The sequence below is a fragment of the Psittacula echo genome, assembly GCF_963264785.1.
Source record: "Psittacula echo genome assembly, chromosome: 7".
Taxonomy (NCBI): domain Eukaryota; kingdom Metazoa; phylum Chordata; class Aves; order Psittaciformes; family Psittacidae; genus Psittacula; species Psittacula echo.
This window is the reverse complement of record NC_137740.1, coordinates 20,169,809-20,193,952: the sequence shown is the minus strand read 5'-3', so window position 1 is coordinate 20,193,952 and position 24,144 is coordinate 20,169,809. Positions and strand designations below refer to the sequence as shown.

The 24,144-nt window shown below is 46.6% G+C and overlaps 1 protein-coding gene across 3 annotated transcripts in view; it reads left to right on the top strand.

Moving 5' to 3' along the window:
* Nucleotides 1–15,482, top strand: part of MTA1 (metastasis associated 1) — an 82,718-nt gene extending 67,236 nt beyond the window's left edge. For 2 of the 3 annotated variants that reach the window (XM_080623805.1, XM_080623804.1), the window contains 3 exons: nt 6,207–6,238; nt 9,123–9,274; nt 13,805–15,482. In XM_080623805.1, the coding sequence (XP_080479931.1) occupies nt 6,207–6,238; nt 9,123–9,274; nt 13,805–13,943 (323 nt within the window). In that variant the 3' untranslated portion in view covers nt 13,944–15,482. The remainder of the gene's footprint in view (nt 1–6,206; nt 6,239–9,122; nt 9,275–13,804) is intronic. The other variant, XM_080623806.1, reaches the window with a different exon arrangement.
* The last annotated feature ends 8,662 nt before the right edge of the window (nt 15,483–24,144 follow it).

Genomic DNA, 24,144 nt, shown 5'->3' with positions numbered 1-24,144 from the left:
ATATCAAAAGTACAGATTATTTTTGAGAATTTTACTTAGGATTTTGTATTGAAATGTTAAGTGTAACTTCTCCACTTGCCTTCAGCTTAGCTATGATACTGTGTTTAATTTCCTTTGATGTTATGGAGAAAGATCTGGGAAGAAAATCAGCAGATGGGCATTGTGCTCTATGGATCAACTAGTGAAAACCATTTAATTTATGAGGAATGGCATGGAGTAAGATGCAGATGTTGATTGAGAAAGAGGAGAGTGCATATCCCAAGGCAGTGGTAGAAAGCAAGTGTAATTATTATGAGAGGAAATGAATGTATAACAATTCCAGGGCAGAATTGCAAATGTCCCGGATAGTACAAAGCCAGAATTTGTCATTAGGTGGAATCTATATGTGTGATACGTATCATATGTATATATGATGTGTAGTACTCCCAATTCTAAGAACAGTGAATAATTCAGTGCTTTCTAGTTTGTATAGCTTGGATCAGCAGATGCTAAAGCAGTGAGGTGCATGGTTTTGTTGCCTCTGTTTTTTAACCATAGTGTGTTACAGCAAGACAGAATATACCGTGATGCTCTTCTAGGGATGCGGGTAGGTGGCGGGGTTTAAGCCCAGCCAGTAACTCAGAACCATGCAGCTGCTTGCTCACTCCCCCTCCTTTTCCTCCCCATCCCTCAACACCAAAATAGATAGCAGCTCTCCATTCTCAGCGTGCTTGTCCAAGGGTAGCTACTGACTCATCATAGTTGGATGTCACTGCTCAGCAAGTATTAATAGGGTCCTTGAAGTACTCTTAGCAGAAGGTACAGCTTTGCATGAACAAACACATCATTTGAGAGGTACTGTGAAGCAAATTAATGTGAATTGTTAGACCAAGCATTTCAGGAAGGATTGTCCATGTCCAACAAGGTTAATGTGCTGGGGTTATGAAAGGAGATGGGTAAGAAGTCACTAGTTACTTATGCAAAATTAAAGCTCTTCTTTGTGGTATCTCTCTTCTGGCGTTGCTGTCTGTTTAATCTCGTCTTGGGTTTATCTGTCCCACAAAGAACTGTGATCACTTCTGTGTTTCATTACAACCAGACCACTCTGTGTTTCTATGTTTGTTGCATGGGGCTGGGCTACTGTATTCTGAACTGTGTGAATCTTTCCTTTTTTTTAACCTTAAATCTTTTTTTCCTTTTCCTTTGCCAATCTTGGTAGGAACTTACTTAGGTAAGTAAATTGCAATTTTAACATTGTTTTTATGTACAACAGGTTTTTAATAAAACGTTAGTCTAGGTGGTGTTTTTGGTACAGCTTATGCTCTGTTCTGCTTGTTGCACTTGAATTCCTAAAAGTTTATAGACTTTGATGATTAGAAGGTGTACTCAGTCTGCTCACAGCAGTATCACACTCTTGGCAGTTTAAGAAAGGGAGGGGTGCTGAAGCATTTTTACAAGCTTGCAAAAAACTGTGTGTATATGTCAACATGCAGAGACTACTTCAAGTGAACCGGTAACTTGGAAGTGAAGTCCTTGTTCATCAAGCCTCATTCATGCATGCATTTTTGTATTTTTTTTCTAGCTTGCTCACAAATGTGGTACTGTTGATGTTCTTGTTACAACTGGGAAGGATGGAATCCCAGAAGGAGGATTACTTTTGGAAAAGGAAAATGCATATGAAGAGTGTATGGAGTTTTGAAAGCAGTGTATTTTAGTATAGTAAACTTGCTGGTTGTGAAAGTGTGTGTTAAATTTTCTGAGTTCATTGTGACTGAAGATGTGCTTATGAATGTTACTGCATATTGCATGTTCTGCATGATGCTTCTCTTTGCTAAACAGAAGTTAAAACCAAAATGCCATCTGTGACTAACTGCTTAATGTCCCAATTGGTTAAAAAAAAAAAATAAGGAAGAATTATGTTAACATGAAGAACCCATATTTTTGTGTGCGCTGGTGGATATACCGAAGATTGGAGTTAGTAAGTTTGATTAAATACAAATTTAACAACTGCAAGTAATGTCCGGTGGCTGAAAGCTGGGCTACTCTTTGTCCTTGGTACTAGGGGTCAGCTCTGTACAGACTTCCTGTGCCAAACTATGACGTGATCTGTAAACATACAGGGAATGGTGTGTATGTCCAGGTGTGGAAAATCACTGGGAGACTTCTATCCAAGTAGAAAAGTGTCCATGGCTGGTTCCTGTTCTGCAGCTTCTTGGCACCTGCTGCAGTAATTTCATGGAAATACCCCTGGAGTCAGTCTGCACTGGGCACACTGCTGAGGGTTTAGGCTCTCCTGCTTCTCAGAATCACAGTTGTGTATTGTTCAGAGCTGGTTAAAAAAGCAGGCTGAGTTTGTGTGGTGGGAGTAATTTCTGAATGCTGTCATTCAGGTGTTGATGTCCTCTTGCTGGACTCGCAGGGGGTGGGACTGGATCGGTATAAAGCATACGTGTCTACTCTCAGGCTTCCAGTGGGACCAGATGTGCTGGTTTGCATCCCATTGGGAAATTAAACTCCTACGCTCCACTCTGTGTTGTTGGGTGCCAGCTATTCCCTCCTCACACAGCATGCTCTTGGGGTGGTGCTCAAGTTGCTGCTGGAAGTTTAGGTATTCTCTCATTTTATTTTTATTTTGTTTTATTTTTTCAACAAATCTGAAAGCATTAGATTCAAATGGTAGGAAATTGTTGGAAAAGAAACAGGTTGGTTGACTGAGAGATGTTTCCCCCATCCTCAAAAGATAAAGCTGCAAACTAACAGTAGTTACGGTCTTGTTTTGCTGTTTGTGGTAGTCCTTCACCACCTGTGTTTCTTTGGATGAAAATATATTCATCTGCAGCTTTGATACTTCAAGAATGAAAGGATTGTTAGGGCATAGTAACCTGCTGTGACTGGGTTTGAGCCAAGATCTCTGTAACTGTGCTTATGCTTGAAGAACAGTTCTGAGGTCTTTGTCACTAAGCTATGGGGAGTGGAGGCATGCTCTGTGGTTGTCAGTTTATCTCTGTACTGTGATCAGGTGTTTTATTGCCATTTCAGTAACAATGTAGAATCCATCTGTGGCAAAGGACATTTATGCTTATCTGCAGATATACCTTCGATTTACCTTGTCTCATTTTATCCTCTGGGACTTCCTCTTTATTTCAGTGTGTAGAGGAGACTGGCAGGTGGAATTGAGTGGCAGGATATTTTGTAGGTCTTTGGGGTTTTTTTTTGTCAGTGCTATCGAAAAATCATGTCATCTTGAGTTTTCAGAGTGCATTTCAATTTCTGTGGCTGCAAAGAGTGGAAGACCTGCTGAGATTCGTTGTTGTAGACTTTCATACTTTGTGGTTTTAAAGGTTTGGTTGATCTTGAAAATACCTCCTTTTTTTTCTTTTCTTTTCTTTTTCTTTTTTCCTTTTTTTATCTCAGCTGGAGATTAGCATTTTTTCTGATGTGTTGGAACTGTGTTAATTCATATCAATGATATCTAAGGTCTAATTCAAGCAGTTAGACCTTAGGTATCATCGTAAGGAATAGTCACGCTTTCTACCCTGTGGCTTCTTTAAACGTACCTCCATAAAATAAAGACAGGTTTGTGGTTTTGGTTTGTTGTTTAGTTTTTGGGGATTTTTTCCCCTGGAGAGGAGCTGCCAGAACCCTGTTGTATTTTGCTTCTGATTTATATTCATAAGCTGTCTTACATTTTTAACCTGCTTGTGGATGCGTATGTGTGAGAAGTATCTCTCAAACCTTGATCTGTGAAAATGGAACAAGCATCTCAGGCAGGACTAAGTTTTATATGGTGAGTTATGTGTCTCCACCACTCCTTACCCAGAGACGGAGGGTTGGTTTAGTTCTTAGAGGTGCCTGTCTCGCAGACCTCATTTCTCACACAGATGCCACCAAAAACTTACGGGCAAGAATCCATTGTTTATGGTACAGATGCATCCTGTTGACTTCACAGCTGTTCTGCAATGCATTACAGATGTTATGCTGTCTCTCTGCATCTCTTTGGTGACCATTATGGGTAAAAGTTGTTCATTTAATAGCAGTGCTTCAGCTGCATGTGCTTTTAGTGGGATTTTTTTTTTATTACAAACTGAAGCTAATCTTTCTAGTGTCTGGTTTCATTTTTTCAAACTCTGGTCATCAAAGTGTGACTGAAGGGAAAATTAACAGATAGCTAAGATTAATATGCTAACTGATACCGTATTACTGTAAGGTCAAGCATACAAATTGTATTGAAACTGTAACTTTGTTTTGTGTCCTGTTGTACTGGAGCAAAGAGTTGTCACGGGTAGTATCCAGCAATAGTCATCGCAGCAGCCACATATCAGCTGCTCCTGTAGGCAAGTCTGTTCTGTGATCAAGAAAGTTCTTAGTACAAGCAAAGAGCTGATCTGGAGCATGGTTAAAATGAAATGTGTGGCTTCAGTCCAGGGACTAGCCTCAACTGATTTACATCTCTCAAGACTCCTGTAAATGAAGAAACTATTATCTTTCTGTTATGAAGGGGAGAGGAAAAAACAAGTGTTAGAGCTTGGCTCTGAAGCCAACAGATTGAGGTTGCATCCTGCTGGCTGTGCTGTTTCCCAGCATCCGTGGAGCTCTTTGTCCATCCATCTCAAACGGCCGCTCACAGCTGTGTTTTGGATGCAGTTGCTGCTCCCATGTAAAAAGGAATTATTCTCTGGCGCCTGCATTGCCTTTGTCAACATCCAGAGGTTGTTACTGGTCTTCTCTCTTGGTGTCTGGTACATCTGTTCTGCAGATTTGGTGGGAATCTTTCTGGCAACTATTTCTTCATCTCTGTGGATACTCAGGAACAAAAATGCAGCAGAAAGTTGAAACTATGTGTCTTCATGTTTGAATTAGCAACATAGAATGGAAAATATACTTGATATAAACTGTTGATTTTATTGTGGTGTTGTAATACTTAATGCTCAGGAAACGTACCCCATTCTGCCTTTCTCCCTCCCACTACATTGCTGTGCCATGGGTTTCCTGGCATAGTTGCTGTGAGCACGTTGTGTTTGGTTTATCAAGGAGAATGTCAAGGAATCTGTTGGGAGTATGGACTGTGAGCTATAAAAGTCCATTTTTGCTGGATTCTTTAAAAAGCTTTCCTCTTTCATCATGGTTTAACTCACTAGAAATGGAAAGTTTCAGAAGTCAGGCTGGAAAGCTTGCTATAAATGTGAAAGCAGAATTTGTACTGGTAACTTCTGCAGCTAGCGACAGCATTTGCTGGTGCCTGTCCTGTAGTGCCTGTCCTGTAGTACCTGTTGGATGTGGTACCCTGACATTTTGGTTCTTAGCCAGAAGGGGCTGAGAAAGGTGGTCTGGTGCACTGATGCTAATGAAATGGTGTTTTCTGGGAATGTGCATCTCAGACAACTAAACCTAACTAGACCTAAAAAGGTTCATTAAGTTTCCAATCTTTCTGTGTCATACCCTGCTGCCTTATAGCAACATGTAATTCTCTTACATACCAAGACCTTTGTGTGTCCTACAAGATCTTGTATGTGTGAAGTACAGTTCAGTACATGGTTGTGGCAGCATGATAGGGTATCTGATAGTGTAGCAAATAAGGTAGTAGAATCAAGCCATTGTGCTCAGTGCTTTACAGTGCTTTGTGTATTACTGGGGAAGGGCTTTGTGTGGTAGCTGGAGTTGCACAGCTGTGTGACTGATGGAGCTACGCCTGTGCAAGTATTTACTTGTGGCAGGTTCAGCAGATACAGTCTGTTTGCTAATAGCTAGTAGCTAACGCCTGAGCTGAAGAGTTCCCTTGAGGATCCAAGGATGTTAGAGAAGATTCTATTTGTTTCTGTCTCGACAGTGTATATAATACCTTCCATTTTCTTTTTCTTGATGTCAGTGAATTCCTCCAAAACTAAAACAGAATGCCAGATTTTTCCCAAGACTTGAGGAAAACCTCAGATCTGAAAGGGGAGGTGTACTTTTAGTGGCAGTTTGAAGAAAGGTGTGAGCTACAGAGAAAAGGCTGAGCAAATGGAACGTGTTTTTAACCTGGGGCCTCTGCTCTTCAAACGATGTTGTTAAGGAAGCTCTTTTCTCAGTTACCTTTCTAGGAGGGGAGAAGTTAGTTTGGTAGACAACTCTTGATTTAGCAAAACAACACAGTTACAATTATAGCTGCGTGTGTTTTGATTTTGTACTTTTTTCTGTCTTGGAAAAGCAATGGTCTTACCAGCTCTATTCTCTTTCCTGTTTGTTAGGTCTGCCTAACCACGGACAAACCAGACAAATGGTAAGAGAATGTTCATTTAACCAAAACAGGGAAAGAAGGATTATTAACCCGTGCTAGATAGAACACCCTATTAAACCGTAGTGTTTCACTTCCATCTTTGCTGTTTGCAGCTGGTCATTTTACCTAATTTATTGAAAGCTTTAAATAAAATAAAATTTTTGGGCATATGAAACATCCAAGTGGTTAAAATGCAATTTAAACCTCAAATCTGTCTATCTGTATATAAATGAGATTCTGTTTTGAATGGAACATTTTGTTTCTGCTCATACAGAAACAGAGTGGCTGTTTATAGCAAAGTTCTGGGATGTGTTTCTAGGTGGAATGTGTTTCCCTGAAGGAGGAAGGCTGAAATGATGGAAGGGTTTGTTTGGAAAACAGTTTCTTTTTTTTTTTTTTTTTTTTTTTTTAAGAAGTTGGTGTGCAAGTTGTCTGCTGAGAATGCTTGCGTTTTATTTGAGTAAAAATTATTCCTAGCCTTTCATCCATTATGCTGAGTTTAATCAAAGGACAGAAGCAAATAGCCAGTCTGGTTGATGCGTCTCTGGCAAAATGCTTTCTCATGAAATTCACCTTGGTCTGAAGGGGCCAGGGCAAAGGCTGTGCATCACTTTCCCCCCTTACACATGGCTTATGGGAGGTTCACGGGAGAGGACTTCAAGCATAATTTTTTTCCCCCCAATAAGTGATCTTCTGATGTTGATAAAGTGGAGCTTACCTCATTAGGTGAATTGCCACAATGTGTAAGCGTCAGTAGGGTCACTTTGACGTGGGTCAGTCAGCAGCAGGTATGATCAATGGTCATGGAGTGGTGATCACAAGCATTATTAAGTCTAATAATCTTGGATAGTGTACAGTATCATGAGAGTAGGCTATAACTTGAGCATGCTAGTCTGTTGTAATAATGAAGCATTCATTTGGTTTGTTGCTTGAACATCTGATCTGAAGTATTAAATTATATTCCTCCATTAATTCAGCTTCATTTCTTGTCATTGAGGAGACTGGCTACTTGTTTGTGTCTGCTGAATAAACCAACTCAGTGCATTGGGAGAAATCTGTGATGACTTAACACTTTTTAAGTGTTTTAGGGTGAAACCCCTGAACTGTTTTGATTTCTGGTTGCTTGATGAAGTGTGCTACTGAACGGAAAATTAAAGGTTCCTATTTCAGGATGTACCATTTGAAAGAGATTGCTCTGTGCAGGTAGAAAAAAGGCAACCTGGAAGCATAGGAGTGCCCCTTCTAGATATTTCCAAGAACTTTTTCCAGAGTTGTTCTCCTGTGTATGTAGCAGATGTGGAGAAAATGTCCTTTGCAACACTAATAAAGGGATTTTCTTGGAGAAATCCGGAAGGGGTAAAAAAACCCAAATAAACAAAAACCCAAATCACCAAAACACAAACAGACCAACAAAAAAGCTTTATATTTTAAATATTTTCCTTAATATATCTCAGGTACAGAAGCACTTCTTGAAGTATTTCAGTGGTCTGCTGTCAAAGTTGTCTTGCATAACATGGAGCTAGGCAGCTAAGAAATTGAATTGTTATTGCACCTGTAGACAACAGCTTTAAAGAGCTAAGGATTTTAAGAAGTGGGGTTCTGTTTACTCAGTTCTAAAGCCCTGATTTTTTGACAGGAAGTGGATCTTGGTAGCACAGTGGATTAAGGCTGGTCAAAAAAGAAAAAAGTAATCTATCATACAGTTTTTGGTTTCTCCTAAGATAAAATTGAGATGCAGGGTTTTGCTGCCTTTTTAACTTGGTTGACAGACTGAAATCTTCCCTTTCCAAGTCAAAATGATAAAATTTGGTTGTGCTTTTGTGCCATAACCTGACACTTAAGGACATGAATACCTCATGTCCCCACCTTTCATTTTGAGGTGGATCTCCCAGGCCAGACATCCCTCATTTACATGCTCAGTTTCCCATTTCATGGGCAGAAGGAGAAGCCTTAGTGCATCTGGGGAGATGGTCTGACCTCAGACAATGGCCTGTGAAACACAAGAATTAAATTTCTACTGGGTCGTTTTCTGACCAGCTTTAATCAAATTTTCTGGGCCCTTATTTTGCATCTTTTCTGTCCAGTGTTACTGATTTCAGTGGGATTTCTCAATGTGCTAATCAGCAGGAAGAGGGGCAGCAGACCTGGACTTCAAATGGTCAAGGACAGCTGCATATGAGATGCTTAAAACTTTGCTCCCTTTCATCTGCACCTCTCTTAATAACAGCTCGTGTTTATCCAGTTGAGTGGAAGGGGGCTTTTGTGGGTCTGGAAAATTATACCTATGTTGATTTGCAAAGCCAATGTGTTACATATGGTAAATCTGTGGTGTTAAAAGAATTTTATGATGAAAGCTACTAAGCTTTGTTCTCAACAACATGTTTAATTATATACTATCCTCATTAAATATTAACCTCCCTAGAACAAAAAGGATATGGGTAAGTTTGGTACCCCAGAATAACTGTAAATTCTGATTTTTGTATTTGGTTTGCTGTGTAGCTAGATATCCTTCTCTGAAATCAATAGAGTTGCTCTAGATTTATGGTAGTAGTTGAAATCTGAGTCTTATGCTCAATCTTTCAACCTTGATGTCATCTTTCAGACACAAGCAACAGATTATTGGTAATGTCTTTCATTTATTATTTGTCCTGTCGCTGGAGTATTGCTGTCCTATTTTATATTGAAGGTGCTTAACTTGTACTGCTTGTGGACTTTTGCTTTTATGTGAATTCTGTGTTCAGTCATGGGCAAGAGGGGAAATTTTTACTGTAAGCTCTCAACAAGTGATACAAAAACTTTCATTCTCTTTTCCTTTGAGTGCTTATCACGTGCTACTGCTGCAAGTTTGTTGCAGTCCATAACTATACTTTTTTATGTATCACGTTAGGGACCAAGCCGAAACTTGCTGCTCAATGGGAAATCATACCCAACAAAAGTCCGATTAATTCGTGGTGGATCCATGCCTCCAGTGAAAAGGAGGAGGATGAACTGGATTGATGCACCAGATGATGTTTTTTACATGGCCACTGAAGAAACCAGGTAGGAAACTGGGTCTTTCAATGGGCTTAAGGGGAGGTCTTCTGGTTTGCGTTCCTTGTGAGTGCTGCAGGTGATAATTGTGGTTGGACAAGGATCTCTTCAGCAGATCTATTGCTACAAATTGAATGCAGAGACCACTGCCAGTGTTGTGGTGGATGAAGACTGTGATATACCTAATCATGTCTGATGTGCCTAATCATGAACTTGCATTCCAGAGAAAGCAGATTATTCTTCCTCCAGATCAGTTCCTGTAAGAGATGTGCAATAAGGGGAGGAAGACAGAGGTGGGAAGTTCACCTGGTTCAGACCCATAACTGCCTTTGGAGGTCCCACTGCAGTGTCTCAGTAACAAGATAGGGCCTTCTGGTACAGAAGTGATGCTGAGAAGTAGAGCCTTCTCTACAGAGCTCTTCATACCCTCTTGCACACTTAAGTCTCTTGTATTACTTCTCAGAACATCTCTTTGTGTGTCTGAGTGCTGAAACAAGTGACACAGAGGGTTTCCATTGGCTGAGTTGCCTCATTTCTGTGGTGGTTTATATTTGCCACTAGTAGTGGTGAGATTTAGCCTTCTCTGCATTTTCTGTCTTCCTCCTTTGGTGGTACTGCTTCTGCTAGTCCTTCTTGTTAGTCTGTGCAGAGGATAGAAATAGTGAAAGAAACCTTCCTTGCATGAGTTTCACTGTAAACTCTGTTTACAGGCTGCTGGCAGCGTGGTAGAAGCTATGTGGCCAGAGCTTTTGTGTCTGTGGTCCCAGTACTGTGTTATTCCTAGGAAGGGAGGACTACTTCTGGGTGTGATGAAAAAAAGTAGAGACATATTCTTGTGTGGTTTCCTCCGAAGAATTTGATGCCTCTCTCCTGGGTAACCTCGAAGAAGGTCAGAGCAAAGCCAGTCCCACCTTTCAGCATTCTCTGCAAGCAGAGACGCTCTCTGGCTTTTGTCTGTATCTGAAGCGTGGAGTTATCAACAATCAGTATCAGTCCCCCAACAGGTAGAGAAGCACTTACCCGTCCCTCCAGTAACTAGCAGAGATGGACATGGGAATTACTGGGTGTCTGAACCCTGACAAGTGGCCAAGGGGTTCAGGAATTTTGAGTACTTCATCTCTTCTGCTAGTACTAAATTGGTCACTATTCTGAATCTTCATTTGTTCAGCATGAAGTGCATAGTCAGAGTCATGACATCCCCAAACTCCTCCTCAGCCTCAAGACATTTCAAGTGTCAAGTTGACTGTTCTGTGGGCCTAGTATCCAAGATGGGCTTCAGAAGCAATCTGAGACCAATAATGTTCAAGTTGTTAACCACTGTCTATTGGATGATTTATTTCAGTGGAGGAACACCCCCACCCCTGCTAGAACACATAAGAAACGTGAAATTGGTTTCCTTGTCAGACTTGTTCCTATGTACACCTTTAATGCAACTGTGCATTTCACATGAGTTCATATCTTTACTTGCATTTTCCCTTCTCCTATTCTATTTCTGTGAGATGCTGTGAAAGTAAGCAGTGAGATTTCATATATAATGAAACTAAAGTGAGAGAAGTATTTAATTTTCAGGGGAAGTGGTTTCCTTATTTGTGTTGTCTTCTTGCTCTGGTAAAGAGGTTCTGGGATCCTGTTACAGATCTGCAGCTCTAGCAAATTCATGTGCCATTGTGGATGCAGGGTCTCTAGATCAGTCCTTAGATGCTCAAGGCTTATTTTGTAATCCTGCATCTATAAAACATTTCTTGACATGTTTATCATCCAACCCACAAGAAATGCTGCAGGTCCATGGTAGTAATGTCTCAGTACTACTACAGGACCCTGCCCTTTGATTGATACAGAACAGTGAGAATATTCATCAAGTGTCATGTTGGTTGTGAGAACAATTTGTTGTAAAGGCACAGAATTGTCTGCTCATACAGAACCACTGATGGAGGCAGGGAGAATCAGTCCCACAGCAACCAGCACATCTCTAACCCAGAAATCATAGCATAGTGATAGACATCATCTCAGTAAGACCTTATCTCTTCCATTTAAGAAAGAAAAAGAGAGAACGGGCTTCTTTATCTGACAGCCTTGCTGCTTAGTGGCATGATGAGTGCTGAAAGGAGATGTTTGGCAGCCTGTTGAAAAGCAGGGAAGCCTGAGTGATGTAGCATTGTAATCGGCACGGGTTTTCTGTCGAGCATTTCACCTCTAATTTTTCCCTGAACCATCTGCTACATTCCAGTGTCAAGAATGTAAGACTTGTTTGTGAGCTCTGAAACAATTTGGGCTTTGTGTTAGCTCCATAGCAATCAATCTAGCAGCAGTATCTGCATATCATCCTCCAGCTGAGGGTCAGGCTGTGTTTTCAGTCACAGAAAGCAGGTTTTCCTACAGTTTTACACACATGCACCCCTCCCCTTTTTTGTGTAGTACTGTTGAGAGTGGTGCTGGAAAAGTGGATAGCCTTGAGGGGGAGCAGTTTGAAAAGTTGATTGGTTGAAAGGAGTAAGTTTTTGAATTCAAGCCTCACAGTAAGAAACCTGGCATTTATAATTTATGCAAGTGGAGGCAGTGAGTGACCTGATCAGAATCTAGAACTGCTACGAGACGTGTTGCTGATGGCAGTGTGTCTAATTGAGCACATGCAGATATTGTAAGAAGCTCCACTGGCAACAAGTAGATCAATTTCAGTTAAATGAGTCTTAGAAAAATCATCACATCTTTTTTTTCTCCCTGCCGCCTGTTTCTTTCACCCTGTTCTCTCCTCTTCCACACTCTGTGGCCTTTCAGCTTTAGAAGGCACTGGGGAAATGGGGACACTGAGCAAACAAAAGACCGTGTCTGTGCATGTGCTACCTGGCAGGCTTGTTCAGCTCAGTGGGCAAAACAAGCAGGTGAAGAGGTGACCAAATGTGTCCAGAGCTGATTCAAAATCTTCTGAAGTTGCTGATTTGTCAGTGCTGGTGTGGTAAGGGTATATTTTAAGGGGGGGGAGGAGGGAAGTATTTTGACCAATTTCTCCTGCAACCGGCACACCTCAAATGTGGAAGTCAGCACAGTGATAGACTTCAGCTCAGTAAGATTGTATCTCTTCCATTTAAAAACAACCCAGACACCTAAACAACAAACAAAACAACAAAAAACAACCAAACAAAACACAGCTCACCCCAAAAAAGGGGTTTCTTAGCCCCAGCAATGTTGGCTGCCCAAAAATCTTAAAGCTGCCTTTGGGGGATAGATGGCTAATTGAGTTGTGATCTGTAAAGCCATGTGGCTGCCCTCTACTCTAGTGCAGTGTAATGTCTCTCATGGTAAGTCAAAAACATCATTAGGGTAGGAGCCTGTAAGGGTGGGAAGTGCTGCCTTATCAGACCCTCCTTGTTGCCCCAGGTCCTGAACTGAAGGCTGTGTATAGTGGCTACTGGTGGACTATTGTGAATATTTATTACTTTCCTTTCTAATCATTTTATGCCTTTTACCACCACAACATCCTCTGGAAATGAATTCCTCATTTTAATTACAGAGTACATTTTTCATTGTTGCTGGGGTTTGGTTTTGTGAGCTTTTTTGTGTTTGGTGGTTTTTTTTGGTGGGTGGTTTATTGGTTTGGTTTTTTTTTTAATACTTCATTTAACTCTAAGACTGGTATTGACAGAAAGAAGCAATCATTCTGTATTGTTGCTTTCAACCTTTATTTTGCTAATTTTAAAACTTCAGTGCATCCCCCTACATTCTTCCTCACTTTTACTTTCTCTCCATATGGAAAACTGCTTCCTTAATCTGATAAGAATTGTTGCTAGTCTCGTAACATACAGGGAAACTCTTAGCAAATGCAAGACATGAATATTACCCGTTTCTGGGTTGGGCACCTGCAATGTGGGAGAAATAAGAGCAGGAGACACCCTGTTAGTGTTTCCCAGTGGGGAAGAAAGGCACCAGTGCTGGTTCACTGGTTAGTGGCCATCATGGAGCTCCCTTGTAGCAGCTCAGCTTTGAGGCGTAGCTCCGTGGGAGACCAAATGTTGCTTGCTTGTGCTGTGACAGGTCTTTCTTGAAGAGGCAGCTGTGTGCACCTGCTTAGGACTGGGGAATGTCAGAGAGCTCTGTGAGAGATGGATAAGCAGGTGGGGATGTGACCAACGTCACCAGAAGTGGTTTGGTTGTAATTTGGCTTTATAAATTCCCACAAAGCTGCCTGCAGCTGACTGTACTTCAAAATAAATTAGTGGTATGGAAACTGGCTATCGTAACCATTTCATGTGCTGTATTTACAGCAGTAGCCCTTGGTCCTACAAGGCTGGACCAGAATGCCCTCTGCTCTGCAGAGGAAGGACTCTGGAACAGAGAATGCAATTTCATCTTCATTGGTGGGTTTGTAAACCAGAAAACAAAAGTTCTCCAGGGAATTCATTACTGAAATAACAGCATTAGCCCATCCCGTTAGCAAGCAGCCACTGCATGTGCAGGCCTGGTTCCCTTGAGGGAGCTGAGAAAGCTACAACAGTTAGCATCCAGTCTCTGTAATCGGTTCCTTTCTTGCTTTGCTGTCTGCAGGAAAATCCGCAAGCTGCTTTCCTCCTCTGAAGCCAAGCGAGCCGCCAGACGCCCTTACAAGCCTATTATCCTCCGGCCCGTCCAGGCAGTACAGCTACGCCAGCCCATGAATGATGAACCCATAATCATTGAGGATTAACACACACTGAGCAGCTCTCCGGATGACGGTGGATCTGCCTGAAAGAATCTCTCCTCCAATATATACTTGAGTTTCTATGGCTACAGCATTGAACTAACTGTTGAAGAGAGGGAACTTTTGAGGAAATGTTTTGCATCTTTTAAACCCTTAAAAGGAACTCAGCCCTGCTCTGAGCCTCTGACCACAGACTGCTCTCTCTCTCACGCGCGCTCTCCTTCTCTCTCCTTTCTTTTTTTCTTCCTTTGTTTTTTTTTTTGTTTTGTTTTTTGGTTTTTTTAATTATTGTTTTTGGTAGCCTCTTTTCCCATTTGCTTCTACCCCTTTTGTAGACAGGGGGAGGGAAAGCAAGTTTAACTTATTAAGAGAATGTGGATTAGTACTTTTTAGCTTTGTTTCCTCTTCCGATGTACGAAGAGCTAGAACCCTTCATTTTGTGACTGAGCTCTCGTTGCAAAGCCATTTTTACGAGGCTGTGTTGTAAGATTTTTTTTTTTTCTTTTTTAATTTTGTGGACGGTGCCATTTTCTATTTCATTTATATCATTTCTTCTGTAGATATATTTCCAACCTTTAACTGATATTTGGAAATAGGAGCTGAAAGCCAGCCCCAGGTTCAGCCAGTTTTCTTTGGTCCTGTCCCTTATATTTTTTGGATCATTTTGCATGGCCAGTTGTGCTCATGCACAAGACAGAAACAACTCAGGCTGAGAAGGGAGTGAGCTAAGAACTGAAGAACCCTGCAGAACATCACACTAACGTTATGTACAGTGGCGGCCAGGCTACCAGAATTAGGTGTCCTTACTCTAGTCAATCCCTGGGAGATCTGGCCTGCAGCGTTTCTCCCAGTAACCAGCAGTTTGTGTGCTGCCTTCTCTCTGACATCTGGAATCCTACGTGCTGTTATACCACCAAGACCCAGCAGTAGGCCCAGCAGTCCAGCAAGTGTAATGAATTGCTTTGCTCTGGCTCCAAGAGTCAAGTACACCAATGCCCAGGGACATTTTGCTTAGAACTCTGAACCTGTTTGTGCACCAATGTTTTTGGACACATCTCTCCCAGGACAAGACCTGGTTTCTCTTTAATTGCGTTACTGTATGTTTCCCATTTTGAAGGGAATTTAAATTACAGCTGGGTTTTCATTTGAACACATTGTGTCTGAAATTAAGTGGGTTTTTCCCCCCTTGACATTTCTTGTGTTTGAAGTTTCTTGCATCTCTTGAACTTCTTACGTATTTGCAAGTCTGTATAATTTCTTTTTCATGTCTTCTCATTGCAGTGCGTTTGTTGAATGCCCTGCTCTGTTTTGAAAGGATGTAAACTATCATTTGCAACTTGTGCTGATCTGTACATGTACCTGCCTCAAGCAGACACAGCATGTAGTAACCCCCAAGTCATTCCATATGTGTCAGCAGTGAGATGAGCCAAAGTTGTATTTGGGTTATCACAGTCCAACCGTGATTCTGTGCAACTCTGCTAACCCACAGGGTTAGACGGAAAGGAATCCCCACAAAATGAAAACAATTCAGTTAACTTTACTTAATAAACCTGGAAAATGAGCTTTTGTGAAACATCTGCTTTTTGTCTGTTCTGAAATAGGTGCCAGGACCCTTGCTCAGGGTGCCATCTGGCCGGTGCGCACACCTCTCTGCACCTCCTTCACATCCCAGAGTTGTGTTCTGCTCCTGAGTGTTTGCTTAACTGCGGCCCATCCCTGTGCTGCCAGTGCCGGTACATTGTACAGGGCAAGAGCCATTCATAGTTTGATTCCCCTCCTGTGCAGTTTAAACTTTTCTAGCACTTCAGACTGTGATTCCCTCCCTCCTTCTCTTGAATGCGGCAGCAGATGCAACTCTAGGGCTCTGAATGAGCCTTTTGTCTGTGGTGGCTCATGCATCCTGCTGATCAGGGGCATGACTCTGGCATGTGGCAGAGTGAAATCCCTGGGAGTTAACAGCAGAACCCACTGATGTGTAAGTACTACTTCGTTTCTACATTTGATCGTTACTGAATAAACGAAGCGGGGATCAGTGTTTTGGGGCTCATTTGCTGCTCAGGAGTGATAAGGTTTACTTTGTGGCTATGAGTAGCTGTGAAACTTAGCAGATGTTGTAAGTGTGTATCCTACACTGCTTGTCGTGATTTCTGTCCATAGAATGAGGGAACATCCATTCCCAAAGGATATACTGCTTAGGAAGGGCACCAAGCTTGGTAGCTGGAAATCTCCAGGCTGCATGCAACAGTGCAGGGCTGCACCTGAACAGAACACTGGCAGTTCTGTTTCACCTCCATCAATCTGTGGGATTAACCCTATATATGTAAGAAATACTGCTGACTGCAGGAAGGCTTTGTAACACTTGATTCTGCTCTGTGAGGTCTCGTAGGGATTCCTTCTGTGGCAAGATGAAATCTGAAAGAGATCACTTTGAATATACGTGTCCAAAGTGTCTTCATCCGTTCTGCAGTGGGATTTGGAGCTGAGGCTGCAGCAGAGGGTCGTACTCTGCCTTGGTGTGGGGAGCTCCAAAGTCCCTGCGTGCAAGCGACGATTCACTTTGATTATCGGTAGATGAGGTACTGAGACTTGAGAGAAGCTGTTCAGGCTGCACGAAGAGCTCAGAGTAACCACTTGGGGGTGCCAGCCTTGCAGTTTCCAACAACTTGAAAGCTTTCTTGGAGCAGCTCCAGAGATTGCTCTGGGAATGAGTCCAGGCAAGTAGAGAGAGTATCCTGGGCTGCCCTGACTTTAAAGGATCCCTTGCATGTCCTTTAATATGGATGCCATTTTTCAGCGTGCAGTAGCAGACTTTGCTCCCTTGTGTTTCACTGGCTTGTGTTTGTACCAGCTTAGGAGGAAACTTTGGAAGATCCGTTTAGCAACCAAAAAAAAATGCCAGCTCTTGAGAAGTGCAGTGAACAGTAGGTCCCACCACTGACATATCCAAGCCTGAGCCATCAGTCGCTCTCTTAAGCTGGCTGCTGTCACTAAACCTCTCCTGAACCAACCTCTCTTCTGCATTCACATTCAAATGCTGATGTGCTGTTGCTGCAGAAATTGCCTTTGATTACTCACCCTCCTACTCTAGACCCTTGGAAAAATAAGATTCATACAGATGGGGCAGTGTACTGTTTTCAGTGCCCCTTCTACTCCGTGCTCCCATCTCCTAAAGAGCCCTTGGGATTGTAGGGGAAGAATTTTGATGGGAGTTGCAGTGAAAGGCTGGTATTCAGGCATGTTAACTTCATGGTGCAGAGCCTGGCATCTGGAAGTGCTCACCTACCTGGAGCAGGTCATTTCCCCTGCATGCATTTCCAGTCCATAGCAAGTTTTGGCACTTATGTTTGGATATTTTCCTTAGCTGTGTGTCCCTGACATCCCCATCCTTCACTTTTCTGCCTTGCAGATGTGGGAGCAGACATCACAAGCTCAGCTTGGATTCTTGGATGAGGTTGTGCTTCACGCTCACATGGATGGAGTGTGTTGGCCTCCAGACTTACTACCATGCTTACTATTTCACAGGCTTAAAAGTAGCTGGCAGCTGGTCAGGGAGGTCTTAAAAACAAAAGAAAAATCCAACCATTCCTACAAAACTTCCTGACAACGGATTTCTTTAGTTAACTTTGGATTTTGTTTGTTTTGGTGTTTTCTATTTAGCATTTTACCAGCTTGTCAGTAGCAGCTCCCTGTGATCTCGGCTTTTGATGCTGTAACGTGAAGGCAGCGTGCTGTCTGTAACAGCCGTGTTGAAACAGTGTGATAAAAAACCAAAGCATGACCAAACCCAACAGTTCCGAACCTGGCATTCCTGCTGTGGGAGGTGGCCTGTAACCGGGACACTACTGCAGAGTCGTAAAGCAAAATACACGCTGAAATCTACTTTGAAATGGAAATTTGGAGCCCGTGCCAGCTCTGCTGCAGGCTCTGGCTGTTGGTGAGAGTGAGAGCGTTACACAAGCCAGACCTTGAGAAGCCTCTTTTTTGGATGGTCAGTCTGCGCCATGGTAGAGCTGCTTTCCGCTGCTGAGGTGGGGCCATGGAGGAGGAGGGGGCACTCAACCTGCTCAGATATGGCATGGGCATGTGGTGGTGTGTGGAGTAGCGGTATGGGAGGTGTGTGAGCTCCTAGCAGATTCTGACTGGGAGGATGGATTTCTTAATCCATCAAGAGAGCGCAGGCTCAAAAACACTTTCAACTTAAAATAAGCATTGGCGGTGTTAGAGGGAGAGAAGAGAGATTGCTCAGAAAGGCAAGCCCTGGCATGACAGTCCTCTCTAGTTGGCAAGCATTTGTTTGTTGGTTGGGTTTTTTTTCCCCTGTAGATGTGCTTTGTAGTCAATACTGTTCTAGGGGAGCTTGCAAGAGCCAACAGTGATGGACTCTGATCTGATCGCCAACCTCAGACACACATTGTGTACAAACATGTCATGAGTGCGTTTGGTCTTTGATGCCCCCCACGAGGGAGGAGGCTGGTGTACCCTGTAGCCCTGCTGCCCTTCCTTCCCTTCCTAAGGACTGAATAGGAGTTTGCTCTGCTCTGCTCTGCCATCTTTGAAGCGTAGTGAAAGACTCTGCCTCTGATCACATTTCATCTGTGCAGGCTCTTGGGAGCGGGAAAGCTGTTAAAAGACACATGGTAAATTCAGATGGGCTCTGGGGCTGGGGGCTTGTCCCCACCTCATCTTCAGCCTGGAAGAGAGTCAGGCAAGGTCAGGGCTGAAGCACACTTGATTCCTGCCCTGGGCTTTGTGAGTTCATTCACTGCATTCCTGGAGCGATGCAAGTAACAAATTCAGCATCTTTCTGCAGACAGCTTCATCCCCTCCTGCCTGCAAGGGGACTTTCCACCTGGATCCAGTGCTCCACAGGATGCTGGCAGTGTCACAGTGAGCAGATTTACAGGTCTTCGCTGGAGGGTTTCAGCCAAGTTGTGTTCCTTCAGAGATTTTCCATCTGAGCGGGAGTGAGTTTGTTCCCCTCTGCCTGCATCTTGGCTGCCTCCATGCAGGACATACGAGAGGAGCATGCAGATGTGGAGCTCAGCCAGGAATGTTTGCACACTTGTTTCCCTGCATCCCAGGAAGATGCTCATAATGCCTGGTGCGGACCTAGAGCAAATGCTGCATCCCAATGTGTGAGTCTTACCCCTTCCGCTGCTGAAGAAGATCATAGCGCCATGGGGACATCGCAGTGCCCATGAGGCCCTGGGTTATGTATGTCCAGCCCAGGAGCTCACAGACAGTGTGTCCTGTAGGTGGTGTGCAAGGGGGCACAGACAATGAAAACTGGGCAGCTGCTGTACACGCTTGTCCTGCCACTGTGCTGGCCCCTGTAACCATGGGTTGCACCATGGCCAGCCTGACCTCTGACCGCAGGGTGTCCAGGACTGGGAAAGCTTGATGGCAAACCACCCCACAGTGCCTCACACACCAGGAGCTGAACTTTGCCACTGAAGCCTGGCTCTGAGCACAGCCCATCCCCAGGGACACCCTTTCTTTCACGCAGAAAGGCTGCGGGAGAGCTGCCGGTGCCAGCTGCTGCCGTGCATGGCCCCCCTGCTACAGCCCTGCCATGGAGCCTGGCTCCGTCCGGGGTTTGAGAGCCATGCTCGGGTCTCTCCAATTGGCTACTGCCTTTCTTTGGTTACAGTGCTGCTCTTTGGGCACCTGCATCCTGCCTCAAGGAGGCATCGCTCCTGCTCCATGGTATGGAAATGCCATCCACAGGTATCTGCATCCTCAGTGTCCACATGCAGCTGGCTCGATGCTCACAGGCCCTGGGTGAGCTGGCAGCTATAGGCCCTTGGGAAAGTGGCGCAGGGACAATGGGGACATCCATTCCTGCTTGCAAGGACAAGTGGGATGTCTGTAAACCTGTTTATTGCAAGCGTGACAGTGCTATCTGCCCTGCCTGATAACAGCAGGGACTCAGATGCCTTTTAAAGGAGAGAAGCAACAAGTGGATGGTTGGAGCTCCAGATAGCAGGCGCCAGGGCCAGGCGGTGACATGCCAAGCCCTGGCCAGTGGCATGTGCTACCTGACAAAACACAGCTCCTGCCAGACCCCATGTGCTCTTGCTCTGGTCCTCCATCTTCCCATCTCTTGCTAATGCTTCCTAAGCCCCTGGGCTCCCCTTCCTGAGCTGTGTGCTTATCCTATGGCCACCCTTTGGCAGTGAAGCTGGGTACTTGGCATGTGTGGGCCACATCCCCCCTGCATGCGGCTGCCTCCCCATCCCAGCCAGCCCAGAAGTTCCTCACATTGGGAAGCAGGTTTCCCCACTGCAGGCAGGGTGCTGCCCTGCTCGCCCTCCTGTGCAGCCCAGGCTCAGGATGGCCAGGTTTGAGCTGACAGGCACTGCACATCCAGGAGGGCTCTGCAGTAAGAATAAAACCTAAAATAACTTGTTTTGCCTGGTTTTGTGAAAGACTCCTCTGTCCCATCCGTGAGCACCAGCCAGGAACAGCTCCCAGGCCCTGAATAGGAGCCTGACCCATTTTGCCATGAAGTTCCTGCCAACTGGTAAGGACCAAGGCAAAATGCAGGCAGAGCTGGGGCAGCTGATGGGCAACAGCCACCACTCACCAAGCCCGTGGCAGCAGCTACCTGCTCTGCCACATGTACCCATGAGTGTCTGGCCATGTGCTGCATTCAGGGGTGCAGGAGCTTTAGGGGTGACAGAAAGCTTCAGCCTGTCACCCCGGGGGGACTATCACAGAGGAAAATGAGATATGGGTGCACATGATGCACCATCTGAGGGCCATGCATGGACAACTGTCCTCTGGGCAAACCCAGCCAGCAGTGGGGGTTTGCCTTAGTCTTTTTTGATATCCCCTCCCTTCTTACCCTGTAACAAATCCAGCTGGTCCCAGGTGCCAGAAAATGTTAGATGCAAGCAGAGAGCAGAGGAAGACTTTACAGCCCCAGCTCCCTCTGTGAGCAGCCCTGTCTCCATGTGTGAGTTTTTGTGGTATTTGCATCTGAAGGAAGAAGAAAGAGCCGAGGGGAGGCAGCGTGGGGAGGGGGAGAGAGGTGAGCCAAAGGAGAGGCAGCCTGGGGAGAGTTATTCCTTATTTATTTATTACTTTCCCTTAATCTCCCTCAAAGCTCTCTGGTTGACCTGCCCCAGGCAGAGGTCCCAAGCAGCCTTGTGCCTTTCCAAGGCTCTCAGTGGAGGCAAACCCTATTTCATGGCCAAGGCCAGCCCAGCATGGTCAGCAAAACACCTCCCCACATCTCGCAGCCCCCCTTGGGCCCATGGCTGTTGCTGCTGCCCAGGGAATGGCTACACATGCTGACACCAGCTTTAGGATCTGGGCTTGCTTCAGTCTTAATCCTGCTTGGGAAGAGGGATGCTGCAGGGATGTGGTTCCTCCCCCACTCTGTGCAGCATCCCTGCAGAAAGGGGCTGGGGAGGGGATACTGGGCTGCCAGGGAGGCCCCATTGTGCCCCACAATCCCCAGCAGGTTATTGAGGGCACGGCCAGACCAGCCAACATCAACCACCAGTGCTGGCGATGGGATGTGTGCTGGGCCAGGCAGCCAGCTGCCCACAGCGGCTCAGGGAGCCTCAAGACTGAGGGGCCAGGTGCCACTGTAGGAAAATAGGTCACCGGCTGCCATGGGGGCAAGGGCTGGGGGACAGCCACCCCCCGCATTGCCTGTTCCAGAAACCTCCCATCTGCTGATGGGCTGACAGGGAAACCCCAGCTCAGCCCTCGGCAGGGAGGGAGCCCCCAGGTTCCTGATGTAAAATGCATCAACTTGATGAAAATTGCTCCTTGGGACAGGCCCCATCCTGGGCATTAATGCAGCTGTCCAGGGACACGGCACAGTGGGGGCAGGGCTGTCCCTCATGTGCCACCGCACTACTGCCTGCACCCTGCGTCCCCCCAGCAGCAGGATGTCCCATGGCTGCATTCCCCTGCCTGGCACTGGGCGTGCTGTCCCCAGAGAGGCAGTGCCACCTCAGTCGCCTGTCCCACTGTCCTGTGGCAGCCCTGCCCTTGGTGCAGCAGCATGCTGAGCCTAAACCGGGACCGATTAAGACACAAGCAGCTAAAGCCACTTGGCTCCTGAAAGAGCATATCCGCTTGGGATTTAGCGCATTTGCAGGCAGGGATTCACACCTTTAGGTGATTTGTCTTAATTCCCCCTAGCCTCTATGTGTGAAAAGCCCTTGGCAGGATAGAGCCTGGCTGGGTGCTGGTTCTACGCCACTGCTGAGCCTGGGGTTTCACCCGTGGCTTCCCCATGCACATGCACGCTGTTTGGGCGGGTGCAGCCTTCTGCCTCCGCCGCCCACCCCCCCCCCCCCCCCCCCCCGGGCTGAGACAGCAGCTGAGATTTCCTGTGGACCCGGACGATTTAGACAGCAGACCCTTTTCGGGATGGAGAGGAGTCGCTGCAGGCAAGAGGGTGATGCTGCTCGTACCGTGCTGGCACCTGCCTCTGCCATGGGGTGCTCTGTGGCAGCAGACGCACCGGGTACAGCAGAGGGGCCCACCGGAGCGCCCGTGGGGCCGTGCCGGCGGAGGCAGCTGGCGTCCCAGAAATCAATAGCTTCACAAATCCCCAGCTCCCGCCTCGTCCTGGCGCCTGCCGGCACCGCGGTGGCTGCGAACCGAGCTGCGCTGCGGGGCGCTCAGGGCTCAGCGGCCTCGCTGGGACCGTGCGGGGCCGGGACACCGCTGCCACCTGCCCCTGTGCTGGGACCCCCCGGGTCACAAAGCCCCGCATTGTTGTGGCAGCAGCTGGGCAAGGAGTGACAGGGGCGCCTGGGTCCTTCCAAGTCAGCGGGGTGCGCGGCCCGTGGAGAAACCCGCTGTCAAGCATCCCCATCCAGTCTGACGGGGGTCACCCCGTCCCATCCCGGAGCCCCGAGTTCCCTTCCCAAAGCTGCCGGGGCCGGAAGAGCTCTTGACAGCCGCGCCAGCTGCCGGCAGAGAAAGGAGGAATTATATGACAATGGCGGCAGAGGAGAGCCGGGCTGCCGGCTGATGAATAATGCAACGGCTTCTCTTTGGGGGAGCGGCAGATTCCCTGTTTACCCGCACGGTCCGAGCCAGAGGGTGTCGGTGCAGGGTGCGCCCCGGGAGCGCCTATAGCCCCGGGCCCTGCACCCCGCTCGCCTTCCCCCCAGTGCCCCCTCCCGTGCGCCCGCTGCCCGCAGCAGCCCCGTGGGACAGCACCCAGCCGGCCGAGCACGGAGTGGCTTCTCCGGGTGCAGGGCGCTGCACCCCGGCACGGGGCAGGTTTGGGAGCGGGCGAGGCCGCTGTGCCGCCGCGGATCCGCTCCACGGCTCCCGAACATCCCTGTGCAGCGGAGGGAATTTTGACATGGCGTTTCCATGGCAACGAAGCAAAATGGCGCCAGGAACCCGAGGGCTACTGAGCGCTGTGGCAAGGCAGCCTGCGCTGCCGGGGCAGGCGATGGCGGGGAAGGGCTGAGGGTGCCGGAACAGGCAGCGCGGCGCCTCACCCTGCAGAGGGGATGGGGGATGCCCGAGGTCCTCTGCTGGGGCTGGCCCCAGGACCAGCACGCTCAGCTCACGCCCCAGGCCGTGGCACGCCTGTGATGGGCAGCGCTGCCCCGTGATGCCATGCCATGTCGTGGCATGCATGCCATGCTGCCCTAGTACGTGCCTTGCTCCTTCTCCATTCCCGCCTGCCACCACTGCTATCTCTGCTCTCCAGGGCCTCTTGCCCTCGTCCCCCCGCCAAGGTCTCCCATATCAGACCTGTTGTCCCGGCTACTTAATCTGGGTTTCTCGGTTACCCCATCTAGAAAAAATGTGTCTAAGAATACCCAGCGCAGGCACGGTGCTTCCCAGAGTGGGGGACTGCTGCCTGCCCCCTCCACACTGCGCCTGGCCCTGCGCCCTGCATCCCACTTGGAGCACCATCCCACCAAACCAGCCACTGCACAGCCCTGGCACTGGGGATGGGCTGCCAGGAGTGGCTGCTGTCAGGGTGCAGCCAAAGGTTTTTCAGCCAGTGCATTTGGTGCTGGGCTTCCTCAAACACCGCTCTGCTGCCCCAAAGGACCACAGCAAAAGGCTGTACTCCCTGCACAGCTGCACAGTGCATCACTTTGACCAGGCTGTGGTTGTGCAGGGACGGAAAGCGTCCCCCCAGGTGCTCTCCTGTCCCTAAAAGTGGTCAGGCTGTCTCCTGTCTATTTTTTGCATGGGCTCTGGGGTCAGG